The sequence below is a fragment of the Brassica oleracea genome, chromosome C3, assembly GCF_000695525.1.
Source record: "Brassica oleracea var. oleracea cultivar TO1000 chromosome C3, BOL, whole genome shotgun sequence".
Lineage (NCBI taxonomy): Eukaryota > Viridiplantae > Streptophyta > Magnoliopsida > Brassicales > Brassicaceae > Brassica > Brassica oleracea.
Window position 1 is genome coordinate 61,631,604 of NC_027750.1, and position 20,087 is coordinate 61,651,690.

The 20,087-nt window shown below is 32.6% G+C and overlaps 1 protein-coding gene across 2 annotated transcripts; it reads left to right on the forward strand.

Annotated features, from left to right (window-relative positions):
* The first annotated feature begins 10,152 nt into the window (after window positions 1-10,152).
* LOC106335472 (VIN3-like protein 2) lies at window positions 10,153-13,213 on the forward strand. 2 transcript variants are annotated; one of them, XM_013773997.1, is made up of 3 exons: window positions 10,153-10,313; window positions 10,420-10,492; window positions 11,121-13,213. In XM_013773997.1, the coding sequence occupies exons 2-3, from the start codon at window positions 10,474-10,476 to the stop codon at window positions 13,073-13,075; spliced, it is 1,974 nt and encodes a 657-aa protein (XP_013629451.1). In that variant the 5' UTR covers window positions 10,153-10,313; window positions 10,420-10,473; the 3' UTR covers window positions 13,076-13,213. The 2 variants fall into 2 exon arrangements, with proteins under 2 accessions (XP_013629451.1, XP_013629452.1); XM_013773998.1 differs by lacking the exon at window positions 10,153-10,313 and having other exon boundaries at window positions 10,443-10,504.
* The last annotated feature ends 6,874 nt before the right edge of the window (window positions 13,214-20,087 follow it).

The following is a 20,087-nucleotide window of genomic DNA, read 5'->3' on the forward strand; positions in this document are numbered from 1 at the left end:
ACCTGGCTGTGTCGCTCCGAAGACGTCGCTCCCGGGTCGTCTCCTCGCGAGCGACCTGGCTGTGTCGCTCTGAGGACGTCGCTCCGGGCTTCGTCGGGTGTCGTCTCGCCATGGAAACGCGAGCGACCTTGGATCGTCGCTCTGGCAAGTCGCTCTGGGAGGGGTATCACAGCGACTTCATGTAGTCGCTCCAGGAAGTCGCTCCCAACGCTCTGCTCGTCCAATGATCACCTTTATCACCTCTTTTGAGCTCCAAATGCACCCAAATGTCTCCAAGAACTCAATGTGGTACTCCAATACCTAATAGAGACTCATGTATGCAAAATGCAACCTAAACATGTCTAAATCCTAATCTCTATGATAAAAATGTTTATGAATGAATGGATAAAACAATGCAAATATGCAAGATATCATTTTGCTTGTTGTTTTATCAACGAAGTAAGTCGTATGCGCAAAAAAAAAAAATACCAACACAACATATATGTACTTTGTAATTGATTTTCTCCGTAAGATATACTTTTTTTTTTCAATACTTTTCTTTTAACTTCTACAATACTTGCATGCATTTTCCTAAGAACATCTCTAACATAAGTACATATTTCTATAGTTTGAAACATTCGCTTATATTTAAAAAAAAAAATATATTGTAATGTTATCAGTTATCATACTTTTCTTCACAATTCACACATTATTGCTTCTCTTTTTTGAACACTTGTAATTCATTCAAAAAGTATTCTTACAACGTAAGTACAACCAACCAAAAACAAAAACTCAAAAGAAGAAGACACCAGCAGGCATCCATAAATCCCAAACAAATGTGGGAAAGAGTATTGAAAGACTCGAAGGAGGTGATGAGATTGTGAGAGAGGCCATACACACATGGCAAGAACAACAAAGTTTCTTTTCGACCTCTCTCACATGATGAGTACTGGACGACTGATGCCAGGGCAAGCCACATGGTACATCTTCCATCACCAAACACCAGTGGCTTCATAATCCGACAAGTTTAGACCTATCGATCTTCATACAACTTCCGAATACGGTGAAGTCGAACAACACAAGACACGACCAATAAACGCCTAGATAGAAACCATCATGAAACAAGGGAGCAAGACCTAACCCCTCTGACAAGGACCAGGAACAAACCGAACACCGAAGCAGACCAGGAAGTGTCACTCCGTGAACTTAGAAATAAGAAATCAAAATTGCTTCTCTTATGATACTTTTCTCGACAGTTTCACACATATTTCTAATAACAGGCTCCGTTTATTGGGCTGATTAAGCCCTAATGTTCAAATAGGCCTGAAATTTCTCAAATATTTGTAAGGCCTTACATAATCCATGAAAGTAGCACATGAAGAAGCTTAACTTTCGGAGGACGAAAGAAATGGTCAGACTCTTTCAGCACATAAAGAATCTCCTTTGCGACCATCTTTATATGCAACTACGTGCATGTGTCATAAAATAAGTGGATTTGTTGTCGACAAGCAATAAGCTAAAGATGGCTGAGAATTCACGACATATTGCTATAGAACTCTTGACTTTTAAGTTTTTAAAATATGTATTTATTTATAGTATAACATGTTGCGGTTGGTGTGATTCGTTTATATTGCCATAAAAGTGCAACAAAATGCATGATTATGTTAATCTGATGGACCATATACGTATGGGTGTCAAAATGAGTTATAGTTCATGAATTGGCTCAGCTCAGCTCGGTTTTTCATGAGCATGATCTTTGTTTTTAGATTCATTTAATAAATGAGCTTAATGATCGAACTTAAATTAAATCACGAGTTATATGAGCGATCTTTAATGATCATGAGCTTAGTCGTTTTTATACTTAATACTAGGGCAATCCCGCCCTACAGGCGGGCGGGTGAGTAAATAAAAAGCAATAGAAAATATATTTATCTTAAATATTTTCATTGTAATGTTTATTTTACTTATATAATGAAATATTTATATTAAATTACTTGGAATAATAATTTAAAGTTCAATACATAAATAATGAATTAATTTGAAGTTCAATGCATAAATTAAGAATTATTTATCTTATACATTTGTTTATGAATGTATTGTTACTTTTTTCTTTTATATGTTTTCGTTCAAATCTATTGATTCAGATAATATTTAAAGTGAATTGATATAAAACTTGTTTTCTAAAATTTGGTAGATAGTATAAAAATCTAATATTTATTGTTTCTATCTAAAAATATACATACTTATAGAAAATGTTAAATAAACTATATCATGCAAACTGATTAGATTTCTTAAAAAAAAAATATTATTGCTAGATTTAGAGTATGATTGATTTATATTTTTAAATAATTACATTTTAAAGAATATTTTTGTACATTTGTCTTATTCAATATATATAATTAACTTATTATTTACTTTACAATTTTGACCATATTTATCATTTTTAAACAATTTTTATTTTAATAACATATATTTTATTTATAAGATATATTGCGTACTACATTTTTGGATCAAATAACACTTTGAATCGTTTATAAAGTTTGAACTTTAAAAATATTAAAATATCAAATTTATCATTAGATGATATATAATAATATAACAGTTATAATAAATAAACATTAATTGATGCACACATAAATGATGAACCATACACATCATGTACACATCATACATGCTATGTTTAATTCATGTAAACATACACTATGGAGTGACAGTCAAAGGATGGAGGTTGATGTCGTAGATTTGATCGTCTGTTGCAGATATGGCCAGAACCAGTGTTGCTTCGATAGTGTTTCGTTCTGTGGTGCTTGAAAAAAGTGGCAGTTAATGTAGACTTGAATTTTTTTAGGGGGATTTTCCAGGTGAGAGAGACTGTGATGGTGCCCATGTTGACTTCTGCAGAAGTGTTTTCTGAATCTATGATGATGTATGGTTTCTGAGAGTTGTGGTATTTATAGGTGAATGGTGAGTTGTTGTTAATGTGCAGATTTTCTGGCGCACCTGGAGATCTCATCAACTCTTCATGTGCAGCTTGATTACCGTTTTTTCGAGTAATTTCATTTTTTTCTGTAACCAGATCCTCCTCTTCTATCTGCGAAAGTTTTCATTATCATGATATGAAGCATATTAGTTGAAAAAAGTAAGGGAATGATGATGATAAGTCTGACTCCGATAGAACCCAGCCTTATCATTAATCAAACATCAAACTATTATGTAAATCCGACTCACATACCCAATATCAAACATAGTAGAGTTTTTTTTATTTTTGTGTGTGTGTGCATAAGATGGTGTTGGGAGATATGTGTACCTTCGTAAGCTATCAGAAGCAGATGATCTGCGAAGAGGGTCTCAAGACTCAAGGCTTGATGAAGACTCAGTTTCTGATTCTCTCCTTGAATTACCATTCATGGTCTCTGTCTTGCTCTGTAAGAAAAAAGAAAATTGAGATCACTGAACCAGAGCAGAACACAACAAAGACAAAGAGTAAAAGGTTTTTACTTTACTAAGAAACATGATTCATATGTGCAGGGAATTCATGGCTTTTTCTTAAACCTCTCAAAGACTTTTAATCATCATTTTCTCCTACTATAGGTTTAGGTGGACTCATATCAGTGATCGCAGTCAAACTTAAGCTTTAATCTGTTGTGTACCTTTTCGTTTCTTGTGCAACCGTGAGGTAGAGATAGAGCCGTCAGATTATGTGGTATTCTTATGGGAGCTAGTGTTTGAGAATTTGCGATGGTGACTTTGTCTTTTTTTTGGAACGCTCCTTCTTCACCATCTTTGGAGAAGAGGTGATGCCAGTGCCGTGTCGTGGATTTTGTTGGTGACTAAATGTACATCTAAATAGTCATAGATGTATGTTATTTCGTGATGAAATCATGAAACCTGTTGGAGTGACTATTTACTTTCCCCAAATACATCGATTGTAAGTGGCGTTCTCTGTTTGTGGAAAGCTTTGAAGGCATGCTTTAGGGAACACCACGTTGCTTCTCCACAGACCTAATGTATTTTGCAATCTTGTTAGGCTAATGATCGATGTATGATATTGAGTAGCACAAATTCTATGTCTTAATGCTAAGTTTAAACATGAAACTTCTTCACCAAATGGCCCGATTGTCCGACAGTAGTTACACCATATGAGTCAGTGGCTGCGTGGAGACGTAGCAAACAAATTTAGCAGTTGTTGGATATTTATGCTAATTAATTGTTAATAAATCAGTGTGACGTTACATTAGATGAGTGTCTAAGGACGTTGTTGATTTCATTTCTCTAACCACCTAACTAATTTAATTATTTTCGTAACCAGAACTTAGCAATATGTCAACCAATGCACATGCCATATAGTATTGATTTTATGTATTAATTAAGTGGCAAACGGTGTTACGGAAAAAAAAAAATTTAAGTGGCAAACATGGAAGAAGATTAAACAAAAGACTCTGATTTTTTTTTAAAGCATAACGTCAACGAAGCTTCGGAAAAATAAGAGGGTCTTGATGTGGAGAGCTTAAGTAACTATTCTTTGCATGCCTTCTTGAGTGCACTCCTACTGCTGGAACCAGGTGTTCCTCTGCAGAGCCCTCAGCACATGTTGGCTGGACATATGATGCCTTTGCAGCCAAACCTACGCATGCGGATGGCATTGTTTGTGTTATTTTTTTAAATAAAATTATTGACTTCTTTTAACATCAAGAGGATTTCATGAACCAGATAAATAAGAATACAGAGTGAAAAGAGGCTTACTCCATGACATAAACCAGCAAAAGAAGCAAACGACCCAAAATCCACAATTGCTTTGAATTTGCGTAATCCTAATTATTTTGCTGTCTAAATACCAATGACTTTTTTGCAACCACCTGTACTCTTCTGAAAAGTTCATGCCAATTTGAAGCCCTAAAGAGAATCAGATACCAAACATTTAAAAGAACACACAAACATCTGACAATGCAAAATGAAAAAAATATGATGATGACCCTAAGCTTTACTCCAATGCTTTAAATGACTAATCCTAGCTTCAACATAGATAATAGATTGTGGATATGGTTTTAAGCTAATTGTTCTTCATACCTGTTGGAGGAGACAAGTATAGCAATCTGGAGATCGATGTATACCTGAGGAACTATGCAATCATCTCGACAGCCATGATGGTGTTTAAACCCTGTAACTTCTTGTGAGATCCGGTCTTTTCATTATATATCTTAGGATCATCAGTTTCCATTTCTTGAGACTTGATTAGTCACTGGGAACTCGAGTCTTGACTTGGGTCTATTAAAGCTTCATCACTTAAGCATGCATCTAGCCAATCACATGAATAGATCCTTAGAGCGATGACTTTTTAACGGAAAGCCATGACAAAATATTAGAGAAGCAACATAATAAATCAGATTCTATCATCAAAGGGATATGAAGAGCTACCTTTTCATAAAACAGCAGCATGTTGAATCCCATGAGCTCTCCTCTTTTCTTGACAGTGCGTGCTCCCCAGAAACACAGAAAAAGCGTCACCACCATCTGGGACAACGACCGGACTTTAAATCGGAAATAAGGATATGAGATGACACCATCATTACAGGCTGGATTTGTATGGAAGGAATATGATTAATCTCTTGAAGCAGTGAGATTTGGTGAGGTATTTATCCATGTTTATAGTCTCAGGAATTAGAGATTTGAGATGGAAATTGATAAAAGGGGTCATTAAAGTCGAGTTAGTGGCAGAGTTGAATGGATGGAGTTAATGGAAAGACGTTATGAAGTGGATTCAATGAGGAAAACGGCGTTACACAGATTCTGCAATGGGTCGTGGAAGATAAAGAGCATCTTTATCACAGGGTGCTTATTTATTACTACCTCCGTTCCAGAAAGTAAGATGTTTTAGATTTTTTTCTTGTTCCACAAATATAGATTTTCTATATTGTTAAGGTACTTTTTATACTTTTGAGAAACATTAATTGAGAATATTTAAATTGATTAAATTTCATTGGTGGAAAGTTATTGAAAAGTGTATAATAAAATAAAAAATAAATTAAATTATAAACATTTATTAAATTCTTAATAAGCGTGCATACTCTAGAAAATCTTACTTTCAGGAACAGAGGGAGTATTATTTTTTTATCTGATTACAAAAAATTTTTTTAAAAAATCAATTGTGGACTGCCACGTGTCGGTGGGGCTCGCGTAGTAGAAGTAAAACCATGTTTATCCCTAAAAAATCCATTTGGGTTTCTTAAAAAATTAAAAAGTAAACCAATCGCGTACCGCCACGAGTCAGTGGGGCCCGCAAACAGTGTAAGAAACTCACTAAAATCGGTTCTTAATTAGTAATTTTTGTAACCGATCCTTAAGGGTTTTGTGGAGACCCACACACTAAGAACCTCACTAAAGACCCCAGATAAACATGCTCTAACAAACAAAACGCCATGCTTATTTTGCAGCTGAAAGCATCGTTGCTTGCTATTTTTGTGGGGTCCATTGGGCTAAGCACCCCATTTTTTTGTGCGATAATACTGCTCTAAAAAGTTAGGAAGAAGACGACGACGTTAGAAGACAGAGAAGGTGTTAGTGGGTTTCATGTTTAGTATGGGCTGGGACTGGGCTTTGCCCTTACTCAAACACAAAAATAAAAACTCGTTAAAGAAAAGGACACGTGTCATGTTCCTAATAACCTAATTACTGGCGTGGTAAGAGGAGAAGAGAGCGAAGTTCTTCTTTATAGTATAAGATATATGGATGACTTCTATTTTTCTTATGTAAGAAAAAATAATTTCTATATTAATCATATTTATCTTATAAAATTAAAATGTATAACCAAACAGTTATAAATATATACAAAAATATAAAATAATATTTATATCAATTCTCATATAATATATCTTTAGAATTAAAATCTATAAAAAATATTCCTAAAACTCTCATGCCGAATATATATATATACTAGGTGATTTTCCGTGCTCATGCACGGAAAACATTTACAAAATAATAAAATCATTATAATTGATCAGCTTTTTATTTCTAATTATTGATAAGTTTAAATTATTTTGTGACTTATATATTACAAAGACAAATATAATACTGTTTTAAATTACATTATTTCATTATCTTAATTAAATATATGATTTTAGGTATAATAGTTTGGATAAGTTAAGTTATGTTTGGTATGTTGAGTTGTATCTTTTTCCAATTGAATTTTAATCATACTAAATCAGATTATATATAATTTAATTTACTTTCTAAGATTTTTAAATATGTATTTATAAATGTATAACTTTTGTTTTGGCTTAAATTTATGAGAAAAATTTTAAGTGTTGATCATAAGTTGTATAAGTGAATCAATTAGAAATCTTTTAAAATCATTAGAGTTTCAGAACGTAATAGTAAATTGATTACTTTTATCAAATTGCACATTCATAGAAAACCAATTTTTTAATGGAATTTGATTTGAGATAATTGCTTGTTTATTTTTTATAGATATTGAAACATTCACGTAGTATTAGGCTTGAGAATCTGTAATTATGAAAAGAAAAATTGTATAAAATTGTGAGAGAATTTGTATAAAATAAGAGATTGAATAATTATCCAAAAATAAATTTTATTTTATAATTAAGAAAAATAATTTCTTTAGTGTATTAAAAATAAATAGTGATTTGGTAACTAAAATGACTTTTTATTATGAAAAACAGTTATTATATTTAAAATGAAAAATATATAACTAACATTATTAACAATTGTAGAAAAACATCTCATAGACTATATTTGCGAAGTGATTTTGCCACATGTCCTTTTTACAATCAATTTCACAAAACAAATATATGACATAGCTACTGAAATTGATGACATGTCTTATAGCTTAATATGACATGGACAATTGCATTTAATGTTAATTTATATTTTTGGCAATTTTTTAAAATTTGGTAATAACTCATATATTACATTTAATGTCAATTTATATTTTTGGAAATTTTTTTAGAATGTGAGAATAACTCATAAATCATCATTAAAATAAATATATTCAAATAAGGCATTATAAATTTCGAAATATAATTTAATTATATATTTTTAAATTATACAATTTTATTACTAAAATTTTCAAAACTGTATACAATTTTTTTAGAAGATTATAAAAATGTAATCGTAAAATCATTATTTTCTTATATATCTACAAATTTTATAAATATTGTTTAATTTTATTTTTTGGTAATTATGCAACTTGTACAAATTTATTTAATATATTTAATTAAAATAAATAGATAGAAAAATCTATCTAAGATTATAATTTAAAATATATACATGTATATTCTTAAATATAATTTTTATGTTTAATTAAATCAAATTTATATTAAAATATTGATATGAAAAATAAAATTTAAAATATCAATAAAATTTTATTGTAAAATATAATTTATATTTATCTATTAAAAATATTTTAAATTTTTTTACTGCACATGGTGCAGGAAGACACCTAGTTATTAAGAAAGAAATTATCAAGAAATTTTAATGAAAGTAAGATTTATATAAAATGATTACTTTGTTAAAAATCAAATGTTTTAAATATCAAAAATCAAAATTTTTTTTTAAAAATATATTATTTCTGATACTAAATTCTTTTATGATATTGATATGATTTTATAAAAAATATTAAGAAAAATGTAAAGATAGATAGATATATTAGTAACTGAAATTAGCAAAATAGTTTATGAAATTGAGATTTATATAAAAGGAAATTTTTTATTGTCAAATTACATGTTTTAAATATAACAAACTGCTACGTATTTTTATTTTTGAGATATCTCTTTTTTGATATTAAATTTCTTTATGATATTGATATTATTATATATATATTAAAAACGAAAATAAAAATAGTTTATAGATATTTTGAAAAAATTATAGATATTTTCCTTTTTTATTTAAGAAACAAAATTATTACTAAAAACTAAAATATAAATTTTGATAAAAACAATTACAAAATAATATTAATTTATTAAAGTTAACAATGTAATAAACCTTCGTGAGCCTGACAAATATTAATTTATTAAAGTTAACAATGTAATAAACCATCGTGAGAATTAACCTGAGCCTGACACATAGGAAACTGACTTCTCAAATAATGTTATAGAGAGATATATTTATTTATGATTTGAATTAGATGAAGATTTTGAACATGAATCATCTTAAAACTACTATGGAGAATATATTTTTGGATTAATTTTAAACTATATTATGTTTTGGACTAATATAAAATTATATTATGAAAATTATTTTATTTTACAATTTATTTTTATAGTTAGCTTTATAATTTTTATTTTTTATGTTTAATCACGAGTTAGCTCATTTAACTCATTATCTAGATGATCTGAGTTCGAGTTTACATATTGAAACTCATAATAAATGAGTTGAGTTGAGCTAGCTCATGAAATATCTGAGATCACTGTGAACTGACCTGAGTTGAGCGAGATAGCTCATTTTGACACCCCTAGGTATATGTAACAATTACAAGTATGAACGAACCCCTTTTGTGATAAAGTTTTGATTATTATGCTGAATTTTTGTTGTAATCATCATATTATATATACTCAAGTTTCTACCGACGTAAATAAACTGTTTACGGTCTAGTGCCAACCTACCCCTTGCAACGATCTATTATTATTTTTGGGACAAAGCAGGACTCACAACTGAGCAACTCCCTTAAGGACCACATGAGATGATAACATTAAAAATTGTTGTATTGTAATGTTTCATGTTACCACTTGCGACCAGTCCACAGTAAATAGTTCTTCCACCATTATCTTAACCATTTTCTTGCGTATACAGCATATCCAGCTCGTAACAATGTTACCATGCACGACTGGGGCACAAAATATTTTGGAAAATGATACTAATATCTTATTCTAATATTAAAATACGAGAGTTACCAATCAAGAAAACACTTTGCTTTTGTGTGTCACATGGAAATTAAAATAAATAATTCTTACAAAAGAGAAAAAAAAAAGTATACATAATAATAATGATAAAAAAAAAAAAAAAGTAAGAACATTACACCAAACCGAGATCACAGAAGTAACGTGAACACAAAGAGGTTAAAAAAAGGAAATAAAATAACTATTTAAACCTTTTTTGGGGGCCCACATCTAATCTCTATAGGCCTCTCTTCTTCTTTCCCATAGTCCCCATCTCTCTCTCGCTCTCTCTCTAAAGCTGCTCACACACAGCGACTCTCTCTCTATCTCTCTTCTCCTCCTCCGGTTTCTCCGTGCTCCGTTCCGAAAGAGGGAGAGAGAGAAAAAGACCCGACCCGTTTGGGATGATCTCTTCTTAGCTCGGCGAATAGCTTTCCTTTTTAGGTAAGCCATCTTTCTTATTCTCCCCTTTTTCGCCGATCTCTCTTTCTCTCTCTCACAAGTTTTATTCTTTTTGTTGTTGTTGTTCTTTGTCTTCTTCACATCACAGGTTTTGAAGATAATGTGGGTTTGATTACTTTCTTACAACGTTTATCAGAGCTCAATGGATTCTTCTCTCGATGGTACTTTTTAACGTAACGATTCCGTGTTTCATTCGTTTGCTTAAAGATGTATCGAACTCCGTGTCTCTTTGTTCTTCTCTCTAAAGTTGTGTTTTTTTTTTTTAATTCAATTTATCTCAAAGTTTGAGACTTTATTATTTCACTAATCTGCTTCTGATCTAGACTGCTAGCTTCTTTTATGTTTTTTTTTTCTCGTTGGTGATTATGTCTTCACTTTTTTCTTGTTGATTGGTTCTATGTTTTCCTCCCACTATCAATTTGGGTGCTTTCTTTAATATAATCGTGCGTCAAATGACTACCGAATAAGATTCCATGAGATGTCACTACTCTTTAACTTATTTATAAAAAAAAGGATCCTGCTTTGATTTTATTCTCTTAACTTAACCACTTAGTCTTTGATGGGTCTTGGACCTTTTTGCTTTTGGATCTTGTTCCATTCCCAAAGAAACATCATCCTTTTTGCCTCTTTCATCCTCTCTGATGTCTGTTGCATTGTGGTGTTGACTTGTAATGGTAGCTGAGGCAGATTCTTTTGTATTAATCTTTAGATGATGTTGTGTGTGTGTGTGTTTTTGGATACGACATTGTTCTCCATTGCCTTTTGACTTCCCTTTTCATCTATACACAGGAGCTGCGGGTGACTCATCGAAATGCAGTGAGATGAGTGTTGAAGAGAAGAGACAGCTCGTTTACGAGCTGTCAAAGCAATCATCACATCTAGCTCCTGAAGTGTTGCAGGCATGGAGCCGCCAAGAGATTCTGCAGATCTTATGCGCTGAGATGGGGAAAGAGAGAAAATACACCGGCCTGACCAAAGTCAAGATCATCGAGACTCTTATGAAGATTGTGTCCGAGAAAAACGCTGGAGAGTGTGATGAGAACAAGAAGAAGAGAGATTCTGATTGTTGTTTGCCTGTTCAGAGAAGCGCAAAGAGGCCAAGGAAGGTCGACAACCCTACTCGCTACGTGGCTCCAACGAGTAACAACAATGCCTCAGGTGAGGAGAAGACTACGTACTGCAACAACTTGGCTTGCAGGGCTGTAATGAGACAGGGAGACACGTTTTGCAGGAGGTGTTCTTGTTGCATTTGTCGTAAGTACGATGAAAACAAAGATCCTAGTCTCTGGTTGACTTGCAGCTCAGATTCTCCGTTTGAAGGTGGTTCCTGCGGATCTTCGTGTCATCTCGAATGTGCTTTCGAGAGCGAAAAGTCCGGTCTGGCAAAGCGAAGCGAGGAGTGCTGCTTTTACTGCGTCTCTTGCGGTAAGCCAAACAGCTTGCTTGAGTGTTGGAAGAAGCAGCTGACGATTGCTAAAGAAGCCAGGAGGGTGGACATACTCTGCTACCGTCTCTTACTAGTCCAGAAACTTGTGAAGGGATCGAGTAAATATCGAAATGTATGTGAGGCTGTGGAGAAAGCTGTGAAGTGTCTTGAAGCTGATGTGGGCCCTCTCACGATGAAGATGGGTAGAGGGATTGTAAACAGACTAAACTCAGGACCTGACGTGCAGAAGCTTTGCTCTTCTGCTCTTGAATCTCTTCAAACACTTGAAACTAAACCTCCTGAAGTTGCTGCATTGCCTTCTCCTCGCAGCTCTAAGTGGTTGAGCAATGAGATATCTGCAGATACAGCAACCACAGTACCACCAACCAAGATCAGATTCGAGGATGTTAATGCGACTTCACTCACGGTGATTCTAGCATCCAGCGAAGTCGCCTCGCCTGCAAACATTGTTCATTACAGCATTTGGCATCGTAAGGTCACTGAGAAAGAGTACCAAGAGAAGTCTACTTGCACGTTGTTCACTCCAAACGCGAGATTCGTCGTCTCAGGACTAGCTCCGGCGTCTGAGTACTGCTTCAAGGTTGTGTCCTTTAGCGGAACACGAGAGCTGGGAGTCGATGTGATCAAGGTTTTGACGCGTGGCCCTGAAGAAAGAAGCGAGAGCCCTCTCACAAACTGTAGCACATTGTCTTCTAACCCTTCTTCTGCTGAAGCTGAGTCCAACAACGGCAAGAAAGACTCTCCGTCGACCGAGGAAAATGCTGCGAAAAGGACTGTTGAACCAGACCTTGTGGAGGCCGAGAAGAACGTTGAAGGGGTTGTGTTGTCGGATGAGGTGGAGGAAGAAGCTGTTCAGGACAAGAACGTCGCGGTTACTACAACTAATGGAAACAGTTCTCCAGTTACTCCCTTTAAGTCAGACCAAACCAAGAACCGTCAAGTGAGAAACAAGAAGTTAGTTAAAGATAACGGTAATAACGGAGATCATCATTCAGCAAACGGAGGAGCAGAGAGTGGACTAGAGCATTGTGTGAAGATCATAAGGCAGCTCGAGTGTTCAGGTCACATTGAGAAAGACTTCAGGCAAAAGTTTTTGACTTGGTATAGCTTAAGAGCCACGCCACAAGAGAGCAGAGTTGTGAAGATATTCATTGATACGTTTACTGATGATCCCGTGGCTTTAGCTGAGCAGCTCGTTCATACTTTCAGCGACCGCGTTTCGATGAAGCGTTCTGCGATTGGTGGTGGTGCGTCTGCGGTTGTTCAGTCTGGATTCTGCATGAAGTTGTGGCATTAGAGATGGAGATTTGGGTTTATCGGTTTTATTTATTTAAAGTTCTTTAGCTCTTTTTTTCTTTAATTCTCAAAATCATTTTCAAAACTTTATTTATCATTATTGGGAAACTTGCATTATTATTGGAATATTTCCATGTTATCAGAAGTCTAAACCATACATCAGTATATTAGCAATTGTAAACTTCCACAAATCTGACATATTTCAAACTTGTCTTGGACCTTCTGCACTGCATCTTCTTTATCCTTCAGTTCAGAGCTTCCTGTAAACCTAAAATCTTAACATAAGCTAAGATTTGTTCTTTCCTGTTGTAATACCAATGTTCACGTCGGAAATTTAGACAAATAATATCTTTTGGAAATGAGTTCAAAAATAAATCGTTGTAAGCTTATAGTGGACAATATTATACTAATCGGTAGAGATAGATTTGGACATCATCTTATAAATCTCAACATTTCCAAAGAGTGTAATCTATTTTCCCATCATAGTTATATTTCTACTCTTCCCATCAAAGTGCAAGCTTGCCAATTGCCATCATCTGGTATTCTGGTTAGTGAATAGAGCCAGCTTTAACAATGTAGTCTGCTTCTTGAGTTGGGTTGGATTTCCTGTTGGCCTCACAGCCCAGTAAGATATACTGCATGAGTCATTCTAATGAGCTTTTAAAATTGGCAGAGACAAACGCAAAAGATATAAATAAATAACTGTTACCTTTTTTTTTAAAAGTGATAAGATGATATATTGATATGCTTGTTCTTCATTGAGGTGTTATTCATCTCATGAAACATTATAATTAAAGGCTGATTATTATTTCCATGATTGTACGGTTTAAGCTTTATTACATATATATATATATATATAATTATTTTACCAAAATATGTGTTCAGAAGGATCTCTACAAAATTTTATTTTATCTTGCAGTTATCTAAGGTAATTTTTATTAATATTCTGCCAACTAATGCTATATCTTACGCCGATCAATTTCACTTTTATGGAACTTTATGTATACTTGTAGAGCAATATCTCTTTTCACTTTTGAATGATTGATTACTAGCCCTCTTTCATGAAGCTAAAATATACCACCAAAAGAAAATCACAATGTAATTGATAACCAAAGAAAATCAACGTTACGATTTGACAAGGATCGTACCCATACTCGGTTTTACGATGCATTAACAAGTTTTTTTTTTTTTTTTTTTTTTGATAATCCAGGGTTCCCCACTTACGTGGATCATTCTCTGGATCCGGTTAGGCAGCGGTCCATTTTACCCGGAAGGACTTTACCTGGGCTGGGGACAAGGCCCAACACCCAGTACCGCATTTGGTGACAGTATGGGCAGTTCCCCTCCGTCTGGCGTCGAACCCGGGAGCATGACAATTGGCCCCCAAGACCCTTACCAAACGAGCTACCACATCCCGTCTAACATTAACAAGTTTTGCAACGTAATAACCCAAGACTCTTTAGTTGTCGTTTACTCTATTTTTGTTAGCACATGTGGCTTTGATTTTAAACTAATAAAATTAAAATACGAAATAATCAACGTGAATAACACAAAAATGATTAGATACACCACGATTTTGCCGACAAAATCCATCGTAATAATCCTATAGGCTATAGCTTTATGCAAAATTAGTTAAAAATAGATATTGGAAAAGAAAGTTTTGGCAAAAGGGAAAGCTTGATAAGCAGATGCACAAGCATGGTCCACCTAATAAATTCAAAAAAGGAAACATATGCATGATACCGCACTTATCACGGAAATTTAAATAACTAAGAGGTCGATTGTTTGTGGTTTTTGCTTTAGTTTTTGGTTTTTGTTTCTGTAGAAACCATTTTTTATCCAATCAAGTTTTTGGTTTTTGTTTTTGTTTTTTGTAAAAACCATTTGAGTTGCTAATCAAGATTTTCAATAAATAGATTCCCTAAAATTTAGAAAAACTAGTTTTTGAAAAGTTTAACCAATTTATGAAGAAAAACCAAAAACCAACTTTTGTGAGCTTTTATGAAGAAAAAAGAATTTTGATTTTTTTTTGTAGAAACTACTACATTATAATTAATTAATAATTAATAAATATTTTTTCATAAAAATTAAATTATCATAAAATATTTTGTACATTAGATATCATTTAAACAATAATGTGAAATGTTTTAATTTGTGTTTCATATCTGTAATTAAATTTATATATTTTATAAATAATATTATTTAATTTTAAAACTTAGTTATTAGTTTCTATAAATAAAACAATTGAATTATTTTAATAATTATTAGTCACATTAAAAATAACAAAAAAATTATAAAAACATAATATGTTTTATTAATAAAATAAATTGTATAATCCTGAATTATAAAAATTGTCATTCAACTTTAAGAAAATATAAATAATTTATATAAGAAAATTTATAATTATTTTCAAAATTTTATGTATTTTTATTTTTGTATCATTTATAATATTTATATAAGAAAAATTATTTCTATTCAAGTTTAAAAATTAAAAGTAATTTATATAAGAAAATTTTCTAAGTAGTTTCAAAATTTAATATTTTTATTTTTGTGTAATTTTATATATATTTGATGATTTATATTTTAATATAATATATTTTTTATAAAAATTTAATAATTAAAATATGTTATTGAATTTTATTTTAAAATAATAATCACAGTATTTTGATAAATTTTAATTGAAAAATCTAAATATTTATTGCTATTTTATTATATTATTTTAAAATAACGTATTAGTTAATTTTTGAATTTTTTTAAAAAATACAACAAATTCAAAAACCAAAATCTACAACCAAAAACCAAAATCTACAACCAAAAACCAAAAACCAAAATCTGAAAACCAAAAAACAAAATCTAAAAACAAAAACTAAAATATAAAAACCAAAAATTAAAACTAAAAACTACTGAAACAATCATCATCTAAAATATTTGTATATTTATGTATTAATATATTAACCTTTTGTATTCTTGGTTTTTTAATATTGTACATGAGCTTTTTATTTCTTTTATTCCTATTAAAATATTTGCATATTTATGCATTAATGTATTAACATGATTATTATTTTTAAATTCAAAATAAACCAATCAACATATTTTGATTGATAAAATATAACTAGTTAATTTTTTATTTATTGATTCAGTAATGTCACATTTATTTAAATAATTTACTTATAACTAATATTTAGAAGAAATGATTAGATAAACAACAAATCAGATTTAGAATCTAGTTATTACTTTGTATGTTATAATTATATAAATTTTATGCATTCTTACCATTTAAAAAAATATTTTAATTCTGTTGATATAAAATCTAACTACTCATTGTCTAAGATTAAATATACTTTTCAATTCCGGATATTAATATTTATTTTGTAAAACTGTAATTTCATAAATTTTATTTATTCTTACCATATTTTATAACTGTTGTTTATTTTAAAAATAATTTTTAATATATAATTATTTATTTTTAGTGATAATAGTAATTTTTTAAATTTTGTTTATTAATTCTATATTTTACTTTGAAAACAAAAACCAAAATCTAAAAGCACCATTCAAGTTTTCAAAAAACCAAAAGCTACTGCAAAATCAAAAACCAATAACAAAAAACTAAAAATCAAAAGTCAAAAACAAAAACTAAAAACTAACTAAACAATCATCACCTAAACCTAACACTTAAACTCAAAAAACAAAAAAAAAAAATATATATATATATATATATATGACTGAAATTAAAAAAAAAACTGTATCTAAATTATTACAAGAATACGAAGAAGAGTTGTCCCCTTGTGTCTAGTGCCCTTGTGAATTATATAAATGTGAATATAAATTCCCATAACATCTTTATTTCTTTATCCGTACATGCCACTTGTTCACATGTCATCTTTGGGAAAGTTTCCTTTCATAAAATACTTCATATGTCGCTTTCAAATATAAAATATGTCTTATTTTATCTGTGTGTATTGTTTTACACCCTCAGTTTTTAGATATAAGATGTTTTAGATAGTACACACTTATTAAGAAAGTTATTTTTTTATCAAAAAAATATGATTAAAATTATAAAATAAAAACTACTTAACCAATTACAAAATAGAACTATTAAATTTGGATTGGCTATACACAGTTTTTGATAAACTTTAAGTTACCTAGGAAAATGAGAACATCTTATATATATATATATATATATATATATATATATATATATATATTTTAACCTGGAAGTATTCCGGGCCTATGGAAGGTCCACACTAATCCCCAAGGAGAGGTGCAGTCCACGGATAGACCTTCTCTCCGAGTATGCAAATGAGCCCTAAAACATAGGCTCATATCTGTGTGGGGGTGTCCAGAGACATCATGAGGTAGTTCCCTCCAGCAGGGTTCGAATTCGCAACCTGGGTGCAGGAAGAAGTCTGTCCTTACAATTGGGCCACGATGTTCCGGACAACATCTTATATATTGAAACATAAAAATTCTTCTAAACATCTTATATTTCAGAACGGAAGGAGTATATTGTGATCACTACTCTCACCGTTCCCGAAAGTAAGATATACACGTTTATTAAAAATTTAATAAATCTTTATAATTTAATTTATTATTTTATTATACACTTTCCAATAATTTCCACCAATGAAATTTAATCAATTCATATATTCTCAATTAATGTTCCTCAAAAGTATAAAAATACCTTAACAATATAGAAAACTTATCTTTGTGGAACAAGAAAAAAATCTAAAAAATCTTACTTTCGGAAACGGATTAAGTATTTGTTTGCGTATACTACCATTTTAATAATCAATCTATTTGGATAAATTGGACTATGGGGCCTAACCAAATTAACTGACCTCGGTAAAATGCAAGAGGCTTTGATCGATGCGAATACTTTTAAGTTTAGCCTAGAGTGCTTAAACCTCCCAAAATGAATTATCTTGAAGAAAGCGTCGCGACCTCTTTTCGTATGATCTTTGTCACGTTATTAGTGGACCTCGAAGGCCGATAATGTCTTGACCAAGTCTAATTAATAGGCGACAAACCTTTAACCTTCTACGCAATGCCTTCATTCCTTTTTTTTTTTTTTTTTTGACGTCAAAATTTTTATTACTCAAACGTGAGATTGTCTGGGTAACCAAACCGGAATAGAACAACCAACAAAATGAATCTCCCTATGAAAAAATCTATCAGTCTTAGCAAAAAATCAGCAATCTGATTGTGCGCATGTGGAACGTGAGTGATGTTGTATTCCGGGAAGCATATCTGTAGCGTCTCTATCCTCTCCAATTCCGTCGAAAAGCTTGGCCACGCCTGAGGGTCCTTTGCCATTGCAATTAGTTCCTTACAGTCTGTTCCAAAGCTCTGGCAGGTCGAATGTTGCAACATATTCTCCATCGCCCACCGCAGTGCTTCTACTTCCAAGTGCAAGGCTGATTCGCGTCAGGGGAAGTTTCTTGTCCCCATAAGTTGAGTGTTCCCAGAACTATCCATCCATGCTCATCCCCTTCCACTAAAGTTAGCAGAAGATGTCCAAGATCCATCTAACAAGCAAATGTTTCCCAGGCTTACGACTTGGGGTTCCTCATTTATATTATCTTGTGTCACTGCTTGTGCCACTTCATTAGCATCAAACCAGGTTTGGCATTCACTCTCTGCATGACTAACTATTTCCAAAGGATCTCTATATATTCTCCTGAAATTTTTTTCATTCATAGCCTTCCAAATGTACCATATCATCTAGGGATAAGGATCCCTATCTTGCTCTGGCCCAATAATACCATTCTTCCTTCAGAATAGATAATCCATATTTGTGTAGACGCTCGAAACCGGGAAAATATTTGGGCATGTCGGAGTTGATGATAAAGACCACACTTGAAGAGCTGGTGGGCATTAAAAAAATGCATGTGTGACGGTCTCCTCCACTTCTCCACATCTTGGGCAATAATTGTCACACCTCATATTACGTCTGACTAAGTTCCTCGTTACTGCCACATGACTAGTTAACAACTGTCATATAAGATGACATATCTTCGTAGGAGCCTTCAATTTCCACGCAAAAGCTTGTAGCTTTGTAATACTTGGCTCCAAAACTTCCTTTTCCTCTGTTACCTTTAATAAATTTTGGGCCACCCATATCCAGATTTGACCGTGTATTGGTCATTCCTTGTAAAGTTCCAGCAGAAAGTATCACGACGATGAGTTGAGCTTATGGCCAAACTCCTTATGAATGGTATATCCTCAGGATGAACATAGTTCTCCAATAGTCCCACATCCCAATCCTTTGATCCCTGATCAATAAGATCGCTTACTCTCATATTAGGATGCATCACTGGTGCTATGGGGACAGCTGGCCTCGCGGGGTTCGATGGAATCCATGGATCCTCCCATACCTTAATTTCATAACCTGAATGTATCTTCTGTCTAATTCCCAGTAATAGCAATTTCCTTGCAGCAGAAATGCTAGTCCACATATAGGATGGGCTGCTAGCAGCGTTTACTCTTAATGGAGAGCTCAATCTATAATATCTTTCCCGTAAGACTCGAGCGACCAGAGAATCAGGGAACTGTACTAGTCTCCATAGTTGTTTAGCCAAAAGAGCCAGATTAAACTCATGGATAATTCGGAAGCCAATTCCACCCTCCTCTCTTGGTAGACAAACTTTTTCCCATTTTGCCCAGTGTATTTCTCTTTTTGGTGGATTCGAGCTCCACCAGTACTGAGCGATGACACTGGCTAAATTTTCGCATATCTCCAATGGGAGCAGGAAAGTCGACATGACGTATGTCGAAAGAGCGAGCATAATGGATTTAATCAGCACTTCCTTTCCACCTTTTGAGAGCCATCTACCTGTCCATCCATTCACTCTATGCATCAGCTTATCTTTCAGGAATGCAAAAAGTTTGCATTTAGATCCGCTTATGTCTTCGGGGATGCCTAAGTATGTTCCTATTCCTCCTTCATTCCGTATCCCAAGTGCATCTTTAATCTCTTGTCTAGTAGTTGCATTAATCCGCTTACCAAAGAGTAA